At 45.5% G+C, this 25041-nt stretch overlaps 2 protein-coding genes across 2 annotated transcripts; both read right to left on the reverse strand.

Moving 5' to 3' along the window:
* Window positions 1-673: 673 nt before the first annotated feature.
* LOC309598426 (actin-1-like) lies at window positions 674-1800 on the reverse strand (the record flags this gene model as incomplete). Its single annotated transcript, XM_082328990.1, is given in 4 exon segments — window positions 674-976; window positions 982-1181; window positions 1184-1719; window positions 1721-1800. Coding segments are annotated over 4 exon segments (1119 nt in total).
* A 656-nt stretch (window positions 1801-2456) lies between these two features.
* LOC309598524 (actin-1-like) lies at window positions 2457-18921 on the reverse strand (the record flags this gene model as incomplete). The annotated part of the gene is given in 7 exon segments (XM_082329204.1): window positions 2457-2767; window positions 2770-3083; window positions 3085-3141; window positions 3143-3467; window positions 3470-3642; window positions 10902-11010; window positions 18798-18921. Coding segments are annotated over 7 exon segments (1413 nt in total).
* Between the last annotated feature and the right edge of the window lie 6120 nt (window positions 18922-25041).

A 25041-nucleotide genomic window follows, 5' to 3' on the forward strand; every position in this document is an offset into this window, starting at 1 on the left:
TACTAATTTTAATTAACGTTATATAAAGTTATCTAAACGTTGTCTCACATAGTCCTTATGCTAGAATATCAGTGAAATCCCACAGGTGGACAAACGGAGGCAATGCTTCACGTGATGTGACATAGCAAATCACACGGCAAGGCCACTAATAGCGCAGAGATATCCTAGGTCCGAGAGCTCTGCTTTAACAGCCAGGTCAACTTATTTTCATTTCATGAGCAAAAACAAATTTAGAAGTCCAGTCCCCTCTGAGCTCCTCCAGGGCTGCGACAGGAGATCGCCAGTGCTATGGTGAAGGGTCAGCAATACCCCTGAGCCCGCATTTCTCCCTCTGAGGTCTCTTTCCACTCTTTGGGAGTTTACGGTGAATGGCAAGGAGCCAGCCCCCACGGGCACGGGATGGAGGTGGCTTGTTCTCAAGCGTTTAAAAGTCTGACAAACTGTTTGCAGTTCTAGCGGGGATCAACACATTTCTAGAATTAAAACCAACATCTTGGAGAGCAAAAATGCTCTGAACAAGGACTCTTTCTTCAACCCAATGCACAAGGGACCTTTTTTTACTAAGCTATAAAATCACTTACTATAAATCAATTGTTTTTGTACTGATTTATTAACTGCTCTCCAGTTGTTCAGATTGGCACTTAAAAATTCCTGGATGGTCCTACTGAAGTTTTCAAAAGCATTTTCTCTGGACCACTGTTGGTCCAACCTCGTTATGGTCTTCCCTGGTAACCCACCTATTCCTAAATGCTCTTAAGCTGGCAAGGATGGAAGCAGCAATCCACACGGAGTACATCCGATCTTGTGGGGAGATGATCTTGATAGGAATTGTGTTGGGAACTCCTGTCTGGAGCTCCTTCAGCAGCCTCTCCTTGAAACCTCGGAAAAGAGTCAGCCTGCCCGGTAACAGCACGTGCCTTAGGATGTCGGACTGGATATGCTCATGACACTTGGCGACGCTCTGGAGGACCGTCCCTCCAACCCTGGCCTTGGGATTTTTGCCTCTGTGGGCACAAAAAGCGCTTCAGGTGACCGGAACAGCTGGTCTCCTGCCCTGACAGCCCTTCCGTCGGGGAGAACGTACCTGCACATACAGTTTTCAGGCTTTTCCTGCATATCTTGGCTAGGATCTAAAGCAACATAGCACAGCTTCTCCTTCATATCCCTGACAATTTCTCTGCTGTGCTCACGAAGGGGTGCCCGGTCTCTGAGAGGAGCCTAGCAAAGTATTTGGTTACACCTCTGTCTGCAAAATCCAGCCTGGTAATGCCGTGTAGCAGGTAGTGGCCTTTGTAGACAGGGACGGTGACAGTGACACTATCACCACTGTCCAGCGTTAGTCCAGTTGTGCGGGCACAGGCATACTGGGCTGGTAGTGTCTGCAGAGTCACGGAAAGGGCAGGCACCTGGAAGCTTCTGAACTTTGCCTCAGCCATTTTTTCTTGATGGGACAAAGGATTGAGAGGGGTCTCGGTCAGCTGTGCTGGCCTCTCGCTCGGTTTCATTTTGAGCTCTTGTTCGTGCAGGTATCTCCAGATCTTCTCCATGTGGTCCCAGGATGTAACTACCCCATTTTCCATTGGGTAAGCAAAAGACAAAATGCCCCTTTTGGACTGGGCTTCTTCCCCAGTATAGCCGCGCTTAGGACTCACTCCAAACATGACAAGTTTGAATTTGGGGTATCCCACAACAGCAGAAATAACCAAACAGGGTGCCTGTTCCAGACAGAGCAGTCTTACACTGCCCGGAGCCGATGTCAAAAATCACTGCGTGAGTCCCTGCCGCCGCGGAGCCCGGCATCCTGCCCAGGACGGTGCTGTCCCCGGCAGCGGCTGCTGGCACAGCGCATGGGCGAAACCTTCTGGATCCCCCGGCCGCAAACAGGCCCCGCTCGGCTGAGCTCACAGTCGTCCTCCGCAGCTGCTTCCCCCGGGGAGCCGGCAGCGCGGAGCAGTCTGGTTCAGGGCTAGTACTTGGAAGTGAGACTGGGTGTTCTTACATCCCAGACAAATTACAGCAGAGAATCAATGGATTTTTTCAGACCCTCAGGCACAGAGGAGGGTCGGTTACAGTAATTGCATTTGCATTGATTTATATTTGGATTCTGTTTGGGATTTTGCTGGGTTTCTAAAGGAAACATTTTTAATGAGGTCAAAAATAACATGAGAGCTAGTTTTAGAATACAAACCCCAGATATCTCAAAGACCTTAGAGGGAAGAATCTCCCAGCAGAGGAGGTATGCTGCTCCCCACAGGACTCCAAGGCAGGCTGTGAGCCAGATAAGGAGTTACTGCATCCCTGTGATATGTGCACACCTGTAAACACTGTGGAGGGGAAGGGGAAAGGAGATGATAAGCAGTAAGATCCTCATTACCAATGGGGTTTTTTTTTCCATACAGGTTTTGTCAGCCAATAAACGCACAAACAGCTGTAGCACCTTTTAGGTCAGTCAGCTCTCAGCAGGGTTTGAAAGGTGTTGGGCAGGTGAGGATGGAGGCCCCAATCCACACACGGTATTTTCTCTCAGGGGGTGCAATGATCCTCACAACCATGCCAGCAGGCACTTGCAGCTTCATCTCCTTCAGGATCCGCTCCTCCAGGCCAGGAAAGAGTGTGGACCCACCGGAGAGCAGGACGTTGCCATGAAGATCCCTGCACACATTGATGTCACACTTCGTTATGCTGTTGAAGATCATTTTGTGCACACCAGGAGCTTCAACTCCAACGTTTGCAGGCACAAAAAGGGTTTCTGGTGCACAAAAGAGCTGTTGCCTATCTGGATGATATTGCTGTCAGGCAATCTGTATTCTTTCATGATTTCTTCTGGCTTTGCTTTCATTTCTTGGATGGGGTCTAAAACTATGTAGCACAACTTCTCTTTGCTCTCTCTCACAATTTCAGCTGTGCTAACGAAAGTGTGTCCGCTCTCCAAAAGAAGCTTCATAAAATATTCGGTGGTATCCCAGCCAGCAATAGCCAGCCTGGAGACAGCATGGGGTAAACAGCATCCTTCATATATGGGGACACTATGGGTAACACCATCCCTGCTGTCCACAACTGTTCCAGTAATACGGGCTGATGCAGAGTGCCAGAGTTGCCTGGACTGCAACGTACAGAGCCGGCCCCAAGAAGCCTTCAAACGATCTCCATCATTTTTTCCCAGTTCTGCAGAGGATTGAGGGGGGCTTCAGTCAGCAGCACTGGCCTTTCACTGGCTTTGAGTTTCAGCTCGTACTCATAGACATGTCTCCAGATCCTTTCCATATCATCCCAGCAGGTAACTATGCCATGGTCAACAGGATAATTCAAAGACAGGACCCCTCTTTTGCACTGAGCTGCTTTTCCACTGTAACATTCTTTCTGTCCAGCTCCCAGCACTGTAGCTTTGACTTCTGAGTGACCAACAATTGCTGTAAAAACAGACCTTGCGCTACTGTCACCTGCAATATCCACTTTGAATAACCCAGACCATTGCCAAAGATTACAGCTAGGACATCCGAAATGTTGGGGTTGAACGCTCTTTGCAGAGTTGATGGCTCCCCAGCACTGTTTGCCCGTTCCCCTTTTGCAGGCTGGTCACCATTGCTCGGGAAGTCTTCTCGGGGATGTACAGCTTGCCTTTTCCAACGTGCCTGCCCCCAGCTGCCTCACAGTAGCCAGTCACACAATAATACATTTTCCCAGCAAGTTACCTGATCCCAGGCACTTCCCTGGATATGGCCAGCGTAGCTTCTCCGTGACTCCAGCCAGAGGACTATCAATTCACCGAGTCCGATCCACAGGTCACGGACCATGAATGTATCCCTGTAATGAGCCCGACAGCACTTTTTTCCTCAGAATAGAAAAGCACATATTGCAAAATACAGACATGACAATAATTAAACTTCTCACATGTGTCTCTGGCTTAGCTAAGACTTTAGAAATATTTCCAAGAGTTGGTGAAGATTAGGACAATTTTGCCTCCCTGTAAGAATTAACTGAATTACCAGTTTGCTTTTCTGAATAACGTCTGCTTAGAAGCAGACCTTTTTCAACTGAATCCTTTCTGATCCTTTAGAGGAAACTCCTAAAAATATTTTTAAATAGGTAGAACTACGTTTGGCACTGATTATGGCATTCTGCAGTCTTTTTTTCCTGTCCTTGTTACTTAAAAACTATATTTTTGATAAAATCACAAAAGTGAAATAATAATTTCTGCCTCTGGCTGGTTTAAAAAACCCCAACAGCTTTAAACAATGCTAATAAGTCCTGCTAGTGCAAAGGAATTCCTTCCCCTAATGAATCTATGTCCTAGGCTGCTGACAAGCCGACCTGCCTGCAAATAAACAGACAGGCAGATGTCTTCCTTCCATGCTTCCCCTTCCCCATCAGCACTTTGCAGAGAAGAACAAACTCTTTTTTTGGAAGTTTTCTCAGAAGGATTAAAAATATCCTAGATCTTTACAACTGAGCCCCATTTCACATCTAAGTGTTGTTTTGTTTGTTTGTTTTTAATTTTGCTTCAAGAGAAGATTTCCCGAAGAAGGAAATTTCTATAGCTTTGAATCCAATCAGATCTGACAATCCAAATCCGTTTACAGAGAAAATTTCCTTTAAAAAAAAAAAAAAAATCACTATATAACTTCAGTTTGAATCCTTGGCTGCCAGAGTTTAATTGCTTCTCCTTGTGGCTCTAAATCCAGGGCAGCTTCAAAGCAAGGGTGGCTTCTATTAAATTTAATTACATTTTCCTGCAGCTCACATGGCAAAGGTGCTAGCTACTAAATGAAGGTGGTTATGAATTAGAGGCAGATTCCAAACAAAGATATATATTAAACAGAAATTTTAAGTGTAAGCAAATGACCTCCTTGTACAGAGCCGTTTATACCTCAGATGAACTACTGAAAAAAAAGCCATCCAACAAGGGATCAGCTCTGCGCATGTTATTTCCATTCAGCTTAGATTCCAGGCATGTTTGTGTTAAATGCCACTCTATCCATTTTAGCAATTTCTCTAATCCTCTTAATATTTGTGTACATATATTTCAGTGTGTGGCACACTTGTTTTCATGCATGCTTCTATATTAATGTCAACAGGTGTCCTAATCATTTAAGAGGTTGTTACATGCATCACACTAGAAGCCTCATTTAATCCTGCGTGGTCTGCATGCAGCTTACAGCGAAGCACTCTGTTTTCAACACGATGTTGAGTATTAAAGCCAGGGAATATCGACTGTGATTATTAAATGGCAGTTGAACCGAGACGCAGGAATGCTTATCTGTTCCCTCATATTGGTTCTGTCACAAATCACCTTAAAAAGAGCATGCATGAATTAACTTTGTTACTATAGGGTTTCTAATAAGTGAAATTAGTTTTTGTTTAGCTGAAGTACTGTAAATTGAACTCATAGAAGAGACAATATGAGGCATCAAATACTTCTCGTGCTCACCTGGCGGTATAGCTTACGCTGATATGACAAGATCTCACTCAGGAATGGAAAGATAGCTCATTTTCTGAGAGCCAGCCTGTCTTTGGCCTTTGACGTTCGCCAGGGGCTGCCAGCTGTGGAAAGACACATAAGGAACTGGACTGAGACGGGCAAATCCATTCCACGCGAGCTGCTGATGCCTTGACGAGATGGTATCCACTGTTTGTCGCCTCTCAGTGGGATGGAATATGAACTCGAAGCTGAGACACACATTCGAAACGCAGTAATAACGTAATTCCCACAACATACCAAACATAAAGGAGCTCTGTCCCACAGACATTGGATTGTAAAAATTCATAGATAGTTAAACGCATTGTTCATAGGCCAGACTCGCTTGCTTTATATGTCAGCGCTGAGCACACATTTTCGCTTACCGGCTTACGCATGTCTCTGCTTTATTGACCGCGTCGCCTGCACAGAGTCGATCCCCCCAGGCAAGCCAGGGCTTGTCCTTTCCCCATAGCCGTCCTCTGTCCAAATACTACTGGAGACAAACACATAACTCGGGGCAGATTCTGAGTGAATCAGGCCAGACTGGAAAGCACCTAGAAAAGGGTGATGAACTTTAGAAGGTCTGAGTTTACCTGGGGTAAAAGCAGAGGGAAAAGGGTTGGCTAACTCTTAGTCTGTAGGCCCACGTAAACCCCAAGGGCCTGACTAATGTGTCACACCTGTAGCAGCAGGGATAAATGCATTTCCACATCCAGCAAGCATTACCGAAAGAGAGGCAAGTAGGACCAGAGACTGAGGGAGAGTCGCTTCTCTTCGTGCCTTTCTATACCGGCTTATTTTGATATCTTCCCTGTTTTTCCTTTGCATTTTTGAGAGTCTTGTCATCCTCAGCTGACTGTTTTCTGGACGTAAGCTCATTCCGAGCAGGCACAGTACAGGGCAGCAGTGGAAGTGATGCGGTTATAGTACATCAAATACAGGTGATACCCCAGAAATAATAACACTTCATCACAGAATCCCTTAATGAAATCCATGGAATCTTTTCTGTTTCACAGAAAAAGGGGACTATTGCAAGGAATTTGTTCATTCCCCAAACTCATTCCGCTCTGAGTCTTTCTCGGTTTCCTACAGGCAACTGATTTGCTGGCTAACACAATTATTAGGAAATCTCAGACATACAGCTCCAAGGAAGACCCGCCTTATCCTTCATAAACTCGACAGGGACTTGATGAATTGGCATTAATTTATCCATAAAATAATTCAGCTTTCTTGGTCGAGATATATCCGCCACCTTACTGGGGCACATCTCCTCTCCTCCATCTTTGTTCACAATCCCCCCAAAATGCTGATCGTCTTCTTGGCTCTTTGCCTTCTTTGGAGGGGGGGGCCAGATGTTGGGCTGGTGTCTAAGACAGAGCCCCGTGACAGTGGCTCTGCCAACAGGATGACCAACGCAGCTTTCCAAGTGGATTTTAAGCTGGAACTTTTGATTGCTGTGAAGCAATGCATTAAATAAATCAAAAAGAGGAAAATAAGAAGAAACAAGAGGCTGGCATGTGGTGGACATGAGTCTCAAGGCAGAGAGTCATGTAAACAGAAGTATACTGCCTTTTTATGTACAGTAGTAATTTAGCACTTTCTGGGATATCCCAAAAACAAACCAAAGGATTTATTAAAGTGCTAAAGCTTAAGTGTTAGAAGTCTGCGCTTTTACAGCTGAAAGATCACAGTTAGAGAACCGTCTCCCTGGAGCATGCATATGATTTGTGTAACAAATAGGACTGCATTTATGGAGTGAATCCAAATGCATCAGAAATAAATATTACAAGAGAAAAAGTGAGGAAAAGAGGGTATGTCAACCCAGTGGAAGTGTGAACGAGGAGGGACAAAAATCTTCTGTTCAGAATACCACCACTGAAACTGTATGCGGGGAAGAGAGAACGGAGGCTGCTCAGCCTTCCCCATGCCCTAAAATCCCGGAGCGGCAGCTCACAGCGCGCGGAAGAACAAGGGCATCAAATGCCGCGGCAATGACAGACGCCTTTACCGAGTCAGCCTGTCAGCACGAGGACAACACTTACCCTGTGCCACAAGTCATTCTGGTACAGATACAAACCGAATTCCTTGTTTATATTGAGATAGTGCCTGGAAATCAGCCGAGCTCTCCCGAGGACTGCAGAAACGAACAGCAAAGGGCAGGCCCTGCTCAGAAGAATTCAGGCTGAGAAGCGAGACCCCAAAGCAGCAGGTCAGGGCGGGAGGCAAGGGACAGGGTGACAGACATCAGGGGCTGAGCAGTTCTTAGCCAGTAAGAAGCAATAATCACCATCACAGATGCTTAGCTCTAACAACTTGACAAGATCCCTTTCTTCACATAGGAGTTGTGTTTGCTCCCATACTTGTTTCCATCTAAAATCCCCATTTTGCAATGTCTTTGTGACACTGCAAACATCCACAAGCTCTCTGAAGCTGAATTTTAATGTGTTTATTGACACCAGTTATGATATTTCAAAACACATGGGCTACAAATTGTTACCATGCTCTCCTAGTGTTTACAGTAATCCCCATATTAAAACAAACTCAGCCTTTCCTGATGATTTTATATCTTCTTGCTGACTCACTTGCCTGTGTTTATTTAAACTCCTGTTGAGGTTTTCTTTTTTTAATATTCAGCACTTTTGAAACATAAAAAAAAAAACCTATCTGCAGATTTCATATACTCTTGAAACATTTTGCATTCATTTTTATGGGGAGCACACGGCCAAAAGCCTCCTTTTCAATTTTCTTTGCAGCTCTGTGACTTGCAACATGGGCTTCCCACGCTCAAGCCCAGCAGTTAACCCCGCACATGCAGCTGGCCGCAGTGTTAGCACGGCTGCCAAGGGCCGGCCCGGCGATGGGTGCTCCAGAAGCTCAGCCCTGATGCAGCAGCTTGGCCCAGAGGAGGTTTCTCTCCAATCTTCATGTGTTAGAAGTGGGCTTAAGCTGCAACAAGGGAAGATTTTAGGAGTTCACACCGTTGCCCGTTAGAAACGATTAGGGTAGCTCTTCCTTCCTTTGACCAGGGCTGGACTGCCGAACTTGCCAGGTCTCTCTCTCCCATCCTACGGGGACACCTTGGCCGCGTGGCCCAGCTGCCGTTCCTAAGGAACATGAACCTGCCCAGTGGTTCAAGTTCAGGACTGTGACAGGGCTTTGCCACCCTCGGGGGTCATGCTTAGTCAAGCAGGGCCAAATGAGCTGCCTGTCCAGCTACTGAAAGAAGCAGGCTAGCAGGCGCTTGGAAATGGATGCTCTCGAGTCGCTTGGGACCAGGCGTCTCGTCTGCGGCTCTGGGCCATAAAAGGTTTCCGTAAGCAACTCAGAGCCAGGAAGGTTGGGCCCTCCACCATGCAGCATGAAACAAAAGCGTTTTAAAACTCTATGTTTTAGTGTCTACTGTTACAAGTGAACAGTCTTATAAAAGTCCCCATAAAGCAGGAGACAGGCCTGGACTCCTCGTACTGGCTCCAAGACCCTTTCAGCACCAAACCTCCCTGGTGGTGTCACGGGCAGCTGCGCCGAGCAACGCCAGGGAGGAGGGAGCAGGACCCACTCCTCTTCACGTCCCCAGACAGACCCTCTGGAAAGCCAAGCCAAAAAGAGATGTTAATTTTGGCAGTGAACAAAAGCACTGGGGAAGGGAGCAAAATCAATGTTTGCTAAATAGAAAAAAAGGATCTAAATTGGGGGAAAATACATTTATTTTATAATTCCTAAAAGGTACTGGAGGGAGGGAAATCGAAATTGTAAACAAGTTATAAAATATAAAAAGAAGTTACAATGCATTGTCCTTTTAAAGGAAACTTAAATTACTGCTTTGGTAAATTGGAACAGCTCTGGGGACTCACTCATGGTCTTCTACTCTTTAGACTCACAAAGTCTAACCAGTATCTCTAGGGGTGGCTGGATTTAATAGTATCATCTAAAATGTAATAAACCCTGCAAGTGATGAACAACTGGGAAGGTGCAGAACCCACTGGGATTCAAATTTAATTCAGATGATTTGGAATTCAGCATCTGAGAACTACTCAGAGTTCACATGTTATTTTCCACGTTGGAGAAAAGAAAATAAGATCTACACCTAGGAAATGATATAAATTATGCATAAATAAAAGTCTTGTTTGAAAATTCATATATTTTAAAATAACAGTCTTGATTATTTGAAAATGAAGAACAGTCCAGGAAAAGACTTATATTTTTCATTGTTTGAAAACTCTGAATCAGGCAAAACAATTTCACTAAGCTGAGCTCCACTCACTCATCCCCAAATTAACCTTTCCCGGGGGAATGGCAGAACTGAGGCCTTGCGGCTCCACTCTCTGAAATAACTCCAGCTCCTGCAGGTTGCCCTAGGACACTGTAGGAAGAAGGCAAGTTTTAGGATTAAGACCCGGGCAGAGGAGCTGACGGCTGCGCAGCGTGTGTCTCGGGCTGCCCGCTCCTGCCTGGCCATACGCACGTCTCCCCAGCCCTGTGCCGCAGCGCCCACCTAGAAAACAACCGCAGCACTCACACGCCATCTCCCGCATCTCAACAGATGGACAGTTCCAGACCGCACCTGATGCCTTGCAGCACAAGACCAGCACTAATGCTAACGTCTGACACGAAAACAAAAATAAAGCAACGCTTCTCACAATCCTGCAAGAGCGCTCCCCACTCAGGCCACCTCAGGACGAGCGGCTGGTACAAAGACACGGCCTACAGCTGGCCCTCCGACATCGGCTCACAGCTCCTGTGTGCCATTCCCTGTCACACATACGGCTCCGTGTCTGCTCACGTAAGAGCCCTTGTAAAAGAAATCAGAGTCGTTGGGAGTTTTGAGACTGTACGACGGAAAAAAGGGAAAGCAGGGCTCTCTTACCCTTGGAAAACTGTTAATTCAGCATTAAATACATACTGAGCCATTCTGGAATGTCATTGTTACTTTATATAGCCAAGTACCATTACCTTTAACTGCATCCCAATGGCTGTTGGGGTTGGGTTTACAAGCAAATTGTTAAAAGCTGTGTCTGAGGTATGAAAGCGACAAGTGGAAAGCATTCCCATGCAGTATGCAGGGCCGCTGGAACCGGGCCAGCGGTTTAGGTCAAAACTCAGTCACATGTCCTGCTAGCTGGTCCCGAACATCCCTCAAATCCAGCTAAGCAAACAGCTCCGAGAGCCCTGCGCCAAGTGCCAACTCCAGCTGGCATCCTGGTACATTTTATTCTACAGTTGTTGCAGTTTTGGAGGTTATGAAAAGTTTACTAATGAGAAACATTTTGGGACGCTGTGCCAACAATTTCGGCTGAAGGAAGAGCTGTAATGACATGAGCATATATAACTTTGGTGGAAAGTCTGAAACATCGGTTCCACCCCCTGAGAACTGCCTCTCTGTTTATAAATCCCCACAATTCTGAACATCAAGAGAAATCTGTCTGCTTGCTCTTAAGGTGTTTACATTGTGCTTTCTAAATATTTAAAACCATTGATGAAATTAAAGACAACTTTCACGATGTTGTGTTCCTCGGTTCTTTCGTTCATGTTGGCTTGCAGGGCCAGTTCTTCTTCTGTAAACAGGAATTCGATACAGCAAAAAGGGGTGTGAGAGCACTGGGCAGCCAGGGATTCCCAGCATACAATTTTGGTAACCAAGAAAACCCTCTTTAAATGATCTTACCAAATTTCTGTTGGAAAATAATACATTGTTTAGGTTTCCAAGGAGGAAGCACTTGCAAGCAACGTTGTTTTTTCACCAGCACAGACAGGCGATCAGATTTTCAAGCGATCAGTTCAACTTCAAACATCCACTTTGCTGCAGAAGCCCACCACCAAACCTTATGTGACAGAAGGTAAAGCAGCAAAGCCCAAGACAAGCTTCCTCTTCTCGCTGGTCTGATGAGAGCAACTCCAGCCAGCGCTGCCAGCATTGCACACGCTCAAGCAGCGCGCTGTGTGCCCAGAAGCGTTGCTTGCTCAGCCTGCTTTTTAACGGCTACAGACACTCAGGTGCTCTGACATGCGGGAGATGGATTTTCAGCAGCTGATGAAGCAGTACTTATAAAGGCAAAATACTGCAAATGTGTTCCTCCCTGAACCCAGGATTGGGGAAAAAAAAGTCCTGATTTAGAACTGGATATCAGCAACTCCAATGGAAGAAAAACCAGACATACAAGATGCAGAAGATGGGATCGGTGGACGGAGAAGCTGCCTCTCAGGATTCTGGTATCAACCATAGATGCAAAACCTATTTGAGTGTTTTTCAGTGTCAGAGAAAAGGGAAGACAAGGAATCATTACACTGGTTTCTCACAACAAAACAATTTAAAGAACTTCCTCAGCCGCTGTGTTTCTCTCTTTCATTTCAAAGTCCTCCTTTGGCTGGTGCTCCAGCTGGCATTCAGCTGACAGAAAAAGAAAATAAACCCATGGCCCCAAGAGGATTTCTAGCAGAATGTTCAACATTAGAAGTGAAAGAAGAAATACTGAAAGTGCAAGCGAAACCTCTGTTCCCATCTTCACTCTGTGACAATATTTGGGTGCAGTAGGAGTGCAGAGCAGTGTTTGTCTATCTACCAGTGCTATTCATCACCACGTTTACCATATTTTCCTTTTCTTTCCATAACTCCTGGCTTCACTCATGTCTGGGTGTTTTCTAACCAGCCTTAAGGCAATAAATCAAAGCTGTCAGCACTGGAAGAAAATTAATGTGAGAAGTTGTTCCAAAGGCCACCAGCCTTTTCCCTACTCTGTGAGCTGTGTTAATCCAGGATTCCTCAATAGCTTTCAATGTTTTGCTATTTTCACAAGGTTTTGAGGCTACAGATGCATTTTTTTGAAGGGTGGCTTTGAATCGTATCGTCTCAGATACCAAATTCCTGGACTTTCTTTAGATTTCAAAGAGAAGTAAGGGTGCTCAGCACAGGCCCAAATCTGACCCTAGGCCATCTCTGGCCAAGCCACAAGCAAAGCCCAGATCCAGAGTTGGAATGCATCAGGGTCTGAATCTGGGTTGAACTTTTCATGAAGAAAAAGGCCAAATGATTCAAAAACAACCCTGTTCCTATGCCCTGTAGTGATGACGCTGGTTGAATTATTCATTGCAAGTTATTTATCCAAAGAACGCGGCTGGCATTTATGCTGAATACATTACTTGCAAGTTTTGATTTCTTGTTTCATTACTCACTCTGTTCTGTACCACTCAGAAACTCCAAGCTCTTCATTTCTGAAAGTCTCTTTTTCGAGTCTGAGAAAAAGAGCACTTGGGAAACAACCTTCAGCTGGTGCTGATCTGATACTGCAAATACCTCCCTGGGAAAGGACAGCCTGGCAGTTAAGGCATTTTCCTGGAACTCAGGAAAGCAATGTTCTTACCCTATTGAGCTGCAGATGAACTCCATAACCCTGGGCAAATCACTTAGTTCCCTATACCTCTGGCTGCACATTTATAAAATGGACATAGTATTTCTCTCTGTAAGATACTGTAAGGCTAGATACCTTAAAATGATGAATTGCCTAGTTACTATGGAAACTGGAAAAGCACCTAATGCAGATGGATGAGTTTAGAAATAGATCCACCTGACTGAAAAATCATGAGCAACTGGGAACTTCATTAGATAAAATTCATCATGTTGTAATCAGAAGTATTGCGGGAGCCACTCAAAACTTCCTTTGATAGCAAGTACCAGCTTATTAGATTTTTCTCTGGATAGACACTGAAGGTTTTCCCTTGTATATTTTCAAATTTTCACGGTTAATGTATCTGTTTGGATTTGTTTCTCTCCAGTGGCTTGGCATGTTTAGGTAGCAACTAAAATTCTTGTCCTACCAAACAAAGAGCATTAAAACCAGAACAGTGATTGCAGAAATCAGCCCAGAAGTCTAAAGACCGGGACATATTGAGAAAGAAGTTAAATTCCAAACCTAAAATCTCATGAGCCATTTAAAGAGAAAGTACCAAGCAACTGCTGAATGCAACTGTGGCGGTTTTTCCTCCACGGAGAGGCTACTGGTTTAATTATATCCTCACAAAACACTGCTGCTCACTGCTTTTGGATCAGACTTCATCTCCAGCTGCTCAACCAGACATCTAGAGGTAGGTCAGTTGGAGTTTTGTCCAAGTACAAATTGAGCAAGGAATTCAAAACCCAGGCCAGTGTTTGCATGTTAATCCCTGTTGCAGAACCAACGGAGAGAACCCACTCATCATTTCTTTTGCCCAGATCCTAAACAAACACGGGATTTTCTTTCTTACTTCTCGGAATCTGACTCATGAATTTGTTTTTTAAAAAGGTATTTAAAGTACGGAGGTTCCCCCCCTCCTGCAACACATCCAATTATAATAATTTTGAGGTATTTCAAACTTTAGACCTCGAACTACTCCTCATTGTCCTATCAAATTATCCAGGTCTTTGACATGAAAAGTCATTATTTGCAAAGACTCCTGGTAGCAGCACTTACTGAAGTGAGGCTGTTCAGGTTTGGGAGTTTAAAAATGGGTTTGCCATTGCAAATGGCTCATCGAGTTACAGTTGTGTCTCGGTAGGGTAAAGCACTCAAGGCTTTCAATTGCAGCGGGCCCTGCTGACTCAGGGAATGAAAGCTATGGAACTGCTGGCAAAGGAAATGCTAATAATTAAAGCAGTAATCGTGACTCCGGGGCAAGAAATAAATGCCTACAGGGTGACGAGAGATTGAATAAACAAAGCAAATAAGAGCCTCATGCTGCACAATGGCACAGAGCAGTGATTACAGCTGGCAGCATAACCCCCTGGCCTTCTGCGCCAGCACGACGGGTACCACTGGGAAAGGCTCACAAAACCCAGCCTGCCTCCCCAGCGGGAACGCAGGCAGCCTGCGGGCAGCGCGCAGCTCCGCGCACATCGCTTGCTCTCCGCTTTGCGCAGAGGAAAGGCTCTCACCCAAACACTGGAACCAGTGCCACGCAGCAGGGACTTGCGCTGGGCACCCCAAAGGGTTACGCTCTTCCTGCGATAGACAGCCCTCCCCTTTGCAGCGCAAGCGGAGGACGCTTCCCTTGGGTAATGGGCACGACAGGTCCGCGCTGATGTTAAAATCAAGAGCACTAACAACATTTGTAGTTTTTTGGTGAGAGATGGCCTCATTTTGGAACCACGTGCGCCATAACTTATTTTGGAGGTATGATTATGGAAACAGAAATATTGATCGTGAAATGACGACAGCAGCAGTAGAAAGCAATAACGATAACTTTGACCTCGCACTGCACATTACAACCAAGATCCTCAAAACGGTTTCCAGACAACCACCTCCTCCTCTCAGTACTCTTGAGAGGATTGTCAGCTGCTTAATTATAGTGCAAAGCAATGAATAATACAAATACTTTACTGATAAAAATTTTCCACCCAAGTCACTGGTGTCCCCACGGTGCTAGCAGATCGTACAATTAAATAAAATGCCGTGTGCAACGGCGAATGGGAACAGACAGGCCAAATCCAATTTGGTACAGAGGAGAACTGTCTACCTGTTTAATCTCAGACTACACTAAGACACCTGAAAACATCAGATTTCTATGAAGTACGATGTAGCTCACAGAGAGGAACCCTGCGTAATCCAGGGCAGGTGAAGCGCTAAGCGCCTTCGTGGCAGCACAAGCTCTGCGGACTCGGGCAGCCGGCGAATCGCTTGGGTGGCTCTCCGAAGGGCTGCGCAGGACGTGCCGCCGAAGGCAGCCCAGCACGCGCGTAACCCGGCCCCTTCTGACTGGCAAATAACCTCATTTACTGTCACTCAGGTGTCCGCTTCCACTTCCCTGTTTACTGAGTGTAATAATACCCTGCAGTATCTGGCTTGCACAAGGGACTAAGTGAAATAATTTCACAGCAAAAATAAACAAATGAAAGGAGTCTTTAAATACCTCAAAGGGAAAGTGTGCTGCTATCTGCGGGACCATCGTCACAAGCTGTACTGCTGATCCTAGCTCTGAAGCAGGGATGAACTTCAGGTTCCTGCCTCCAGCGCCACAGGTCAAGGAACACTTTGCTCCTGCTTGTTATGCTTGCTCTATACTCGCTGTTTGCTATATCTGCAATACTTAAAATTCATCTGAGTTTTTTCTTCCCAGTCTGAAGACTGTCCTTCCCAAGGAATAAATTTGGCCCTTTATCCTAAGGTTGCAGATAGGAGGCTACTAAATTTGGATCAGGAAATCCTCGTCAGGAAGGCACTTAATTTTAGGAATAAAGACAACCGGGGAGGAAGTCTGGTCCAGGAGCGGAAAGCAAAAATCTGCTGTTATACCTTCAGTAAAACACAGTGTTGCAAAGAAGACTTCTTACAGAAAGGACTGGGAGTCCTTCATCAAATGCAGCTAAAAAAAATTCACTGTGGTTTTTTTTTTTTCATTTGTGGGTGTTTTTTCTCTCTAATAAAACTAGCCTAATGATGGTAGTAATTAAATTATAATGCCTACACTATTGTTTGAATAAGGCAAACTCCCTCACATGCCATTAATGTACTACTGCCAACAGCAGCCAGGGAACAGCCTCAACAATAGAGAGGATTTTCCAGCTCACTGTGCGATTTGATCTCTATAAACCTCCCATAACATATACTGTACGGCGGTAAATCATTTATAACATTATTATCCGCCCATCTGGGATCAGAGTGCAACCACTAAGACAATGCAAGAAATCTGGGCTCCTTTCAGCACTCTGGGAAATGAACCTCGTTGGTAAGTTTTCATTAATTCAGCAATTCAACAACTAGATCACGCTCCCTACAGGAGGGACTGTACTTTCCATTGGCTGCCTTCCTAGCATTTCCCATGGCTCTGGTATTTTTATTCTCCAGTGTTGCCGATACTTTCACTTGTGTTTCAAAATGGTTATTGCTTGCGTGTGGTTGGCTGGTTGCAGTCCAGTTCCTAGTGAAAGAAGGAAGTGGTTTCAGAGAGAAAAGACCATGTTTTCTAAGTTAGCATCAGACTTTGTTCCCAGCTTAGCTTTACTGAAAAGCCTTCTGAAGTCTCGTTCTGCAAAAGCCCTTCTGAATTTGCAAGCTCAGAATTGGAGTAGGGGAAAAACCGGTGAGAGTCCAAGCTCCCCCCAGCCCCGGGCACGCGTGCGGAGGAAGCCGCGGGCCGCTCGCTGCCCTCTGAGGCACGGCCGCCTGCTCCCTGCCCGGCGTGATGGTAGAGCTTCACGAGGTGCGTGGAGCCCACAGATACACCTTGTCTACCCCAGGCGGTCACAAGCTGCAGACACCAGCAAAAAAGGGTTAAAATGCCTTCCTGCGGAGCTTTACTTTGCCTGCCGTGGGCTGTATCTCACAACAATGTTCCTCCTGCGTGAACATCAGCCCAGCGGAAAACTCAGGGGTGACACAAGGCTGTGCGTCTACCTCACAGAAAATCTGCACGTTCGTAGCAGAGCCTGTAAAACTCGACAGCTGCCAATTTCTCCCCACAGACGAAATTTCAAGCTGAAATCTCAAAGTGAAACTCAGGCCGTAGGACGTTGCCTACAGATTGACCAAAGCAAACGTTTGCACGACCGCCTGGGAACAATCTCTGCCAAATTCCACACAGATCAAATGCATGGGCGTCCAAACATTAAAAATTATCAATTAAAACAAAAGACCACCACTTCACTTGTTACCTACGGCATGAACCACAGCCTGCTGAACGCTAGCTTTCACCAGGCCCACGAGCTGCAGGTTTACAGGTAGGAGAAGGTGGCAGAGCTGGCCTGGAAGAGCTCTGCTCTTCTGCAAGAGCAGCACATCCTTGAGAAAGAGGAACCGATCAGAGGCAGTGGGGGGAAACTCATGTCGCTGGCCATGGTATGAAGAACTCGTGAACGTGGTAGAACACAATTTTCTGTGTGATTTCTCAGCGTAAAAATCAGTAAATGGAAAGCTAAGGCAGGGACAGCACAACCGTCAGCAAGCTGCTTATAATCAGATCCATATTAGCATTGAACCTGCAATCTTTTCTATGCACACCTTCAACAATATTAGCACTAAATAAAGATAACGGAGCTCACCAAATCTATTCAAAGCATCATTTCTTTCGAAGCCTCTGAATAATTTTATTTAGGCTTAATCAATTCATATACATATACATTGATTTATCTAAACTGGTTACCTAAACCCAAGCCAATTCTTTGGCTACAAGCCTACAGTTTTTCACATGTTCTTCAGAATAAAAGGAGAAATTCACTGCTTTTGTATTGAGCTGCTTTTAATCCAAAAGAAGTATATCAAGAAAGAGACCGACCTTCAAACAGCTACCCTCTGCCCCTTGATTATTTGCTGCAAGTAATGTTTTTGTACCAGCCCTTTTAGAGAAGATTCTTTTTTAACGTATCAAGCCACAAGACCAAATTTTCTTTGGGTAAACATTAAAAGATAGTATTAGAAAAGCCCTCCTACAAAACCTACAGTCCTCTACCCGTTGAGTGACAATAGCTAACACAAACCGTGCCGTCCGTGTCTTTGGGGGAATGAAAACCCCGGTCTAAGTAGACAGGGAGAGAACTGTCCAGCCCACAGCAACTGCTGTTTAAATTGCAAATGCCTCTGCCTGCACGGGGCTCGGTGTCCCTGCGCATTTCGCCGGCCAAGCACAATGCCTTTCATTTCTTTACAAAGCCGGGGATGACTGACAGGCCCTCCTTTTCCTAAGGAGGCCAAATTCAATCCAGCTCCTTTTTCGGACGCCCCTTCTGAAACCCATCCAAATCTCGTCTCTCAAGTCCTGTTTCTGACCTGTCCATGCTGCGGTAGGTAGTGAGCAAAGCCTTTTTTTCATCAAGTCAATCCTCAGCCCTCCTCAAATGTCATGTCTTTTCAACATACCTGACGGGGCAAAACACACCTTGGCTCCGTCTCTGCTGGGGCTGAGCGCTCAAATGGCTTGGCTGGGAGCTCAACAATAGCTGAGCGAGGCTGCAGGCTTGTTCTGTTCGGAAGACCTCGAACCATACCTGACTGGATGGGGTTTCCTCTGTCACGTCGTCAGCTGGGGCTCATAATAGTCCGTATATCATCATTGTGATTACGATAGATGAATGGAGCAGCCTCCTCGCAGGTCAGCGAGCGTGGCCCTCGGTCCCACTGCCCAAAATCCTAGCGCCCCAGCCGAAGGGCAGCTCTCCCAGCCCAGCTTTGCCACTGGTCTCCCCCACCGTGTGCAACGCACTGCCTGTGTGCCGACCCCGCTGCCTGCACGCCGACCCCGCTGCCTGCACGCCAACCCTGCTGCCTGCACGCCAACCCCGCTGCCTGCGGCGCACACAGGCGCACGCCTGTGCTGGGGTACGCGCGCAGGCCTAGGGGATGCTGGCTGCGATGAAGAGGGGAGAGAGAGACAGACACACCGTCTGTAGGATTTATCTGGAAGTCTTTAATTACAGCACCTGCTTCGCTAGCTGTATTCCAAATAAGCTGCATCTGCGGGTATCTCTTAGTGCCACAGGTCTCCTTCAGGCTCGTTCTCCCCATGTCAGACCCACATCTTTGGCTGTACCTCGCTAAGGCATCAGAGAACAGGCGCCTACGTCTAATAAGCCTCTGTGATACATTCACTTGCAAAGCTAAACGATACAAAGTTCTCAAAATAAAAACCAATAGAAAAACACAGATTTGAAAATAGGGACCAGAGCCATCTTCTTTTCTCGCTTGCACCTTCTCTTTTCATTTTGACTGAAACAGCACCTTATCCTTGCAGCCAGTTTCAAATGTATACGTGTAGACATATATGTAAAAAAATATATTCCGATTCTAAGCAGCAGCTGCTGAGGTAACTGAAAATGTTTGCATACACAGACAGACGAATGACCTGCTCTTAAGTGCCAGGTGCGCCATAATAAATTTCTCTCTGCTCTGAGTGGCTTTTGATATTCTTGCTGCTATCAAATAGCTCACACACCCTAACGACAAAGCCAATTTGTTCCAGAAAACAAATTTTATTCTTATAGTGTAAAAAATCATTATATTCTTAACATTTCAGAGCTTCCCCAGGCCAAACGCTGCCACGACAAAAAGTTCATGCACCGAGAAAGCAGGCTGTGTTCTGCTAAAGCATGTACCAAAAGCAAGCAGATCACGGTCTAACACACACATACCTACCAGGATTGTGGATTTAGCCTAATCTAACCTGAATGCCTGTTTGTAACGTAAGTGAATATCTAAACAGATTATTAAATGTAACAGCAATAGCTTTTTACGAAAATCACTGGGATTATTCAAATTCTAGAAGAGAAGAAAGTAGAGAAGAGTGTTTCAGTAACCTGATCCGCCAAAATCGGACGGAAACTCTTTAATAGCACCTTGCCAGAAACAATGCGTGGCCGAGCCTGTTTTAAACAAGATGATTTTTCAGAATATTGTTACTGACTTTTTGTATAGTGTTAGTGAGTTTTGTGTACACTAATAAAAAATGAAAGCTGCTATTAAAAACAAATCAATGGACTGTACCTGGTTTTGATCACACAAGAGCTGGCCATTTGCATTGGTATTTGCAGCATCTGTTCCAATTAAGCCTTGTTTTCTAGTTTAAAGATATTAGTCCAATCACTAGTGTTCTGTTGAAAACATGAATAGAGCATTGTTCTGGCAGAATGTAGTTAAACAGACTCCACAGACTCTATTAAACAGCTTTGCTACCCAATTAGAATGGGAAGGAGTCGGGCAGACACGACTGTACTGCGTAGCCTCTGTTCCACATGTATTTTTATGGATTCATAGTCAATGAAAACAGTTAACATGGAACATGTGTTAAGAAAACACAGACTGCCTGCTGTCTTGGAGCATGACAAATGGCGCATCAAGCAATTTATCAGGATTTAACGGACACCAAGTTTAACGATTGCAACGACTGCATGTAACACAACGCACAAGAGTGGTGAACACGCTACTTCCACATGATGAAAATAATTGTCTGAACCTCGGCAACACGGAATCCTCAAAGCCTCAAAGCCGCCAAGGGCTGTGTTCACCTTCGTTTTGGCACCGCAGGCTGATGACCACAGTAGGTAGTGGGACTTTTCCAGGGTGTTCTGTACTTGACAAAGTGAATATTTATTGCTGACAGCTTGAAGGCTGGTACGGGCATACGCTAATACTCACTGGAGATGACGTGGTGTCAAATGGACCATACTGCATATGGTACGAGAGTGGAGATTAATAAGCAGTACATATTTACTCCATTTAATTGACTTGGGATAGAAAAAGACTATAGGAGTGAGAAAGATTTATGTGACATTCTGCTAAGAAATAACTGTTGAGAGTGTGATATTTATTGATGAGTAGCATGAAAATAAGGTTCACGTTTCTTAAGAACTGCTCTGCTTTTGGAATGTGTTTCCAACACCTGAGTGCTGCTAACACGTTCTTTTCTGATTTTTGTCAGGGAAAAAAGTTGACATATCTGGCCCACCCTGGCAGCAGGAGAAGAGACATACAGATTTTCTGGGGGTCGCTGTTCCTCGCCTTTGGATCTCCACAGAAGTGCCTCCTTCACTTCATGCAGATCACCTCTACAAATCTGTCCGAGGTGTCACACTTCTGGCAGTTTCTGCTGAGTCAGCTAGCCCCACGTTTTTCCCTTGCTGTCCACTGTTGGGTAATAAAAAAGAAAGCTTGTATACAAACAACACTGTGAAACACCCAAGGGAAACAATCCTACCCCATTCACGGGCTGTTCTTCCCATGGTATGCAGCCCTGTGCCTCTGTGCCTTCAGTGGATTTTTTTTTGTAGTTGTGTATCATCGATAGTCAGGTAAAAATGGGTTACTGCAATAGCAGTACTGTGGAAATTCCCTGCAGCACCAAGGGCAGAAATCAGGGCTTTGCACAAAAGAAGCCTCAATCCCAAGAAACGAACCGTACTTCAAACAACATAGCACTCCGGTGATATTCCTTCTTAATACACCACCCGGCTGCAGCCCGAGCCAGCTGAGCGGTAACGCTACAGGGACTGCCCACAATATTTTGGGCTCAATCTCCAAGCCCGCAAGCCACCTTTCTTTCAACAAAAGTTTTCATCCTCCTTGGCCTCTGCCCAACGCGCTGGCTGTCTGCTGGCCGGGGAGGGGCGCGGATCGCCTGCGGGCGCAGGGAGCAGCCGTGCCTGCCAGGAGCGCTGGCGGCTGGGTGCAGGGCCAGGCGGGCCAGGCGCCCGGGGAGGAGGCTGCCGGGAGAAGGTCCTCGAGTGCCTGCGCGACTCAGATTTCTCACCAAAGCCAGCGCTCGCAAACGCAGCGGGGATTGGATGCCTGGGCCTCATGGGCAGCTTTAAGGCATACGCAGGGAAATGTACCTTGTATCCCCCGCCGCAATTTTATAAGGTATTACGTACCCTACTGTGTATCAGAGCTATTGCTGCTTTGACTCCAGCTAATTAGCTTTTGTAGCTTTGATGGATGGATTGATTCAGCAGTTAAACAGAGATAAATTAACTGTCTGTCTAAACAGAGTTTAAGTGAGGAGGGAATTCTGATTAGAATGTTATTTCATGCAGTACTGCTCTTCTTTTCAGCCAACACTGAAAACCACTAGCCTCCCTTACAGAAGCAGCCCATGGAGCTAACCCCACTTCAGACCTGCAGAGCTCTCGAGGAATTTAGCAAGCCTGCAGGCCTTTGGAGGACATATTTGGGTCGGGCTATGCACTTGGTAGGAACCAATGATGCTGCGATGATTTCTACAGGTTGAAGAACTGGTCTATGGAATTTAATTTCCTAAGACTTTCAGGAGCATCTGAAATGTGTGTGATTCTGAAACCCGTTAGAACACGCAAAGTCCAGCAAAAAGTTTGCATTTTCTATTCACTCCAAAGGACTTTTATGTTAAAATGCTTTTTTTGTCCTGACGTGAGAAATACCTATAAATTTTTTTAAAAGGTGTCATTACAGAACTAATATAAAAATCTTTAACAACTATGATAAGGGCTTAGATAAAGATAGGTTTTGTTAAAACTGCATGCATCATTGAAGTACCTTAACGTGCAAGTAGCTTAAAAAAAATAAATACAACCATCACCTAAATATGTTAAACAAACATGCATCAAGCTAGATGAATTTTAGATCATTTCATGTAAATATTAACTTTGAAAGCTTTCCAACTGACAAAATTAAGGCAACAGAGAATGCCACTTTACTTGCATCCTCATGCACTCAACAGTCCTGGAATGGAACCAATAGGGGAAAAGAAACAAAAACAAGCAAAGCAATGTGAAAAACAGTGCTTAACATTTCTGTAGACATGGCCAACGAAAGCTGGCACAAGGATGAACTTCCCTGGATGCCTCACCTCTTCAGTAAGAGTAATGCGCTAGCACTGGAAAGGCTGGCCAACTCCTAAACTTACCCTCAGCCAACGTTGTTGTCTCTTCACTCGGGTGCTAGAACATGTGGGCCCAGTATTCAGGTCATCGAGCATAAAAGTGTGCCTTGTTTTACATTAAAAATGTAAAAAAGACTGATGAAGAGAGTAATCAAGCAGCCTCTATGCAGAACAAAGGAAAGGTTTTTCTGGTCTCTTCCTAAAATACTTGGACTTTTTTGAGCCAACCTATGTGAAAAGTCTTCTTTCTTGACCTTGCTCAGCTTTGGTTGTCCAATTTCACCAGTTCCATGGTGGGGGAGGAATGAGATCTTTTCATGGTCAAAAATGTGATTCACACCCTCTTGCCCAGATGGAGCCTCTCACACAGACTGCATTTAATCAGCTCTTTCTATTCGCCTGTCTTCGATCCAGCACAAAAGCCACTTTCTCCAAGGGCCAGAGTGTAACAACCTGCCCGGTTTAGTCCGTTGAGTGCTAGGTGCTGAGGCCCAGTTCTATCGAATGCAAATGGCACCTTCCCTCCAACTCCACGAGGCTTTTTTCCATCTCTCAGTAGTAGGCTCCGACGCTTGTTTGCTGTTGCGATGCACCTAACTCCGAAAATTACAGCCGCAGCTTTGTTCTGTGCCACTGGCGTTCTGAAGGGAGGGCACTCAAAGGGCCGAACATGGCCCAGAAGAGGTAAGCAAGTAAAAGTAAACCAGAAAGGGACATCTCTCTCTCATACAAAGCACATTTCTTTTTGTATGTGTTTGGTTTTTTTTTTTTTTAACTTCAAGAACCTTAATGAGACTTAGTCACACCAAGGAGAGCCAAGGGTATGAGATTTTTCTTTTCTGTTGAAGAGGCTGTAGATACATTAAAACTAATTACTCCTTGTTTTATGCTCCAGTAGGATGAGAAATTCTGTTTAAGTTAGGATCGGAATTAATGCCTGCGGACAACTTCTTTTCCTGTGTGAAAGCAAAGAACCAGGCAGCGTTCAGTGGCAGAGCTCTCAGGAGCAATCCCATTGCCCCAGCCTCAGCGTTGCCACCATGCATCATCCGAGATGGTCACGGGCAAGGGGGGCCACGTCCCCGCTGCCCACGGCAGCATCTGCTAGGCTGCTAAGGCAAAGGCGAGGGCCCAACCAGGCTGCCGCCATGCAGTTCGCACTCAGAAGACAATGGTAGATCGTGGCGGCTCTGGACTATTTTGCAGGTCACCTGACTAGATGAGCACAACACCTAAAAATGCAAATCTAACATTTTTAATAGACTCAATTCTTTCTCTACAGGAAAGAAACTACTGATGACAGTCTTTACTGCAGAAACGCAGTATTGCAGAAACATGCTGAAACAAGTAAAATGCAGGCAAGTAAATTTTCACTTCAGACGCAATTCATGTCCCCAGCATAGTCCTACAGATTTTATACCCTGAAAAAACCCCTTTGTGTACTTTCTGCACCTCACCTATGCAGCAAGGACAGTCAGGATTTCTGATAAACAGAAGTGACAGAATCTTATCCCAAGGTCCTTGCAAACCAACACAAAAGATGAATTGTAAATCAATACGCCGATAAGGCGGAGGCTGCCGGGCAGCGCAGCACCTCGCCGGGCAGGGGCGGCCCGGACCCTCCGGGGTCTGCTGGCAGTCCTGCTCTGGGCCTCCTCAGCTCCCTTTTGGTGGCGTTTTCAGTGCACCTGGAGCTTTTGAAATATCATAGAATTCCCTGTAACGCACACTTTTTTGAATATTGCTTTAAAAGAGAAAAACAAAAGGTGCGTTGATTGCTTTTTTAGTGTGCTCTTGCAATAGAGACCAGCACAGTGTTAATCATTTCAGTAGCCTCTTCTGCTGCAGCACTTGGACGAAGATTGCCTGCTACTAGTTGACTGGGATTCACGTGGAAACGCTAGATAAAACTCACGTTACCTCGGTCCCACACGTGCACACGAAAGGCAGAGCGCCCAGTGACCACAATCACGTCCCGCACCTCCATGGGCCTCCTTCGGAGCGCGGGCAGGTCTGTGCATCAGTTCCAGCGCTGCCAAATGGAATCACTTTCATTTGCAGGGAGATTTGAAAGAGACATTTTAAGTTTGTAAAGGACTTCCAAGCTCCAAGTGCAAATTATTACTATTAATAGGATATTTTAGCCCATCTGGGTAAACTATGCAAACAGCGGCAATATTACCCGGGGCTTCTCATGTTTATGCACTTCAAGCAGATCACCTTACTCTCTGTAAGCAAGTAAGCATGTCTTTATATCACATTGGACTTTTTTTTGT

This window comes from Platalea leucorodia (genome assembly GCF_965183815.1).
Source record: "Platalea leucorodia genome assembly, chromosome: 17".
Lineage (NCBI taxonomy): Eukaryota > Metazoa > Chordata > Aves > Pelecaniformes > Threskiornithidae > Platalea > Platalea leucorodia.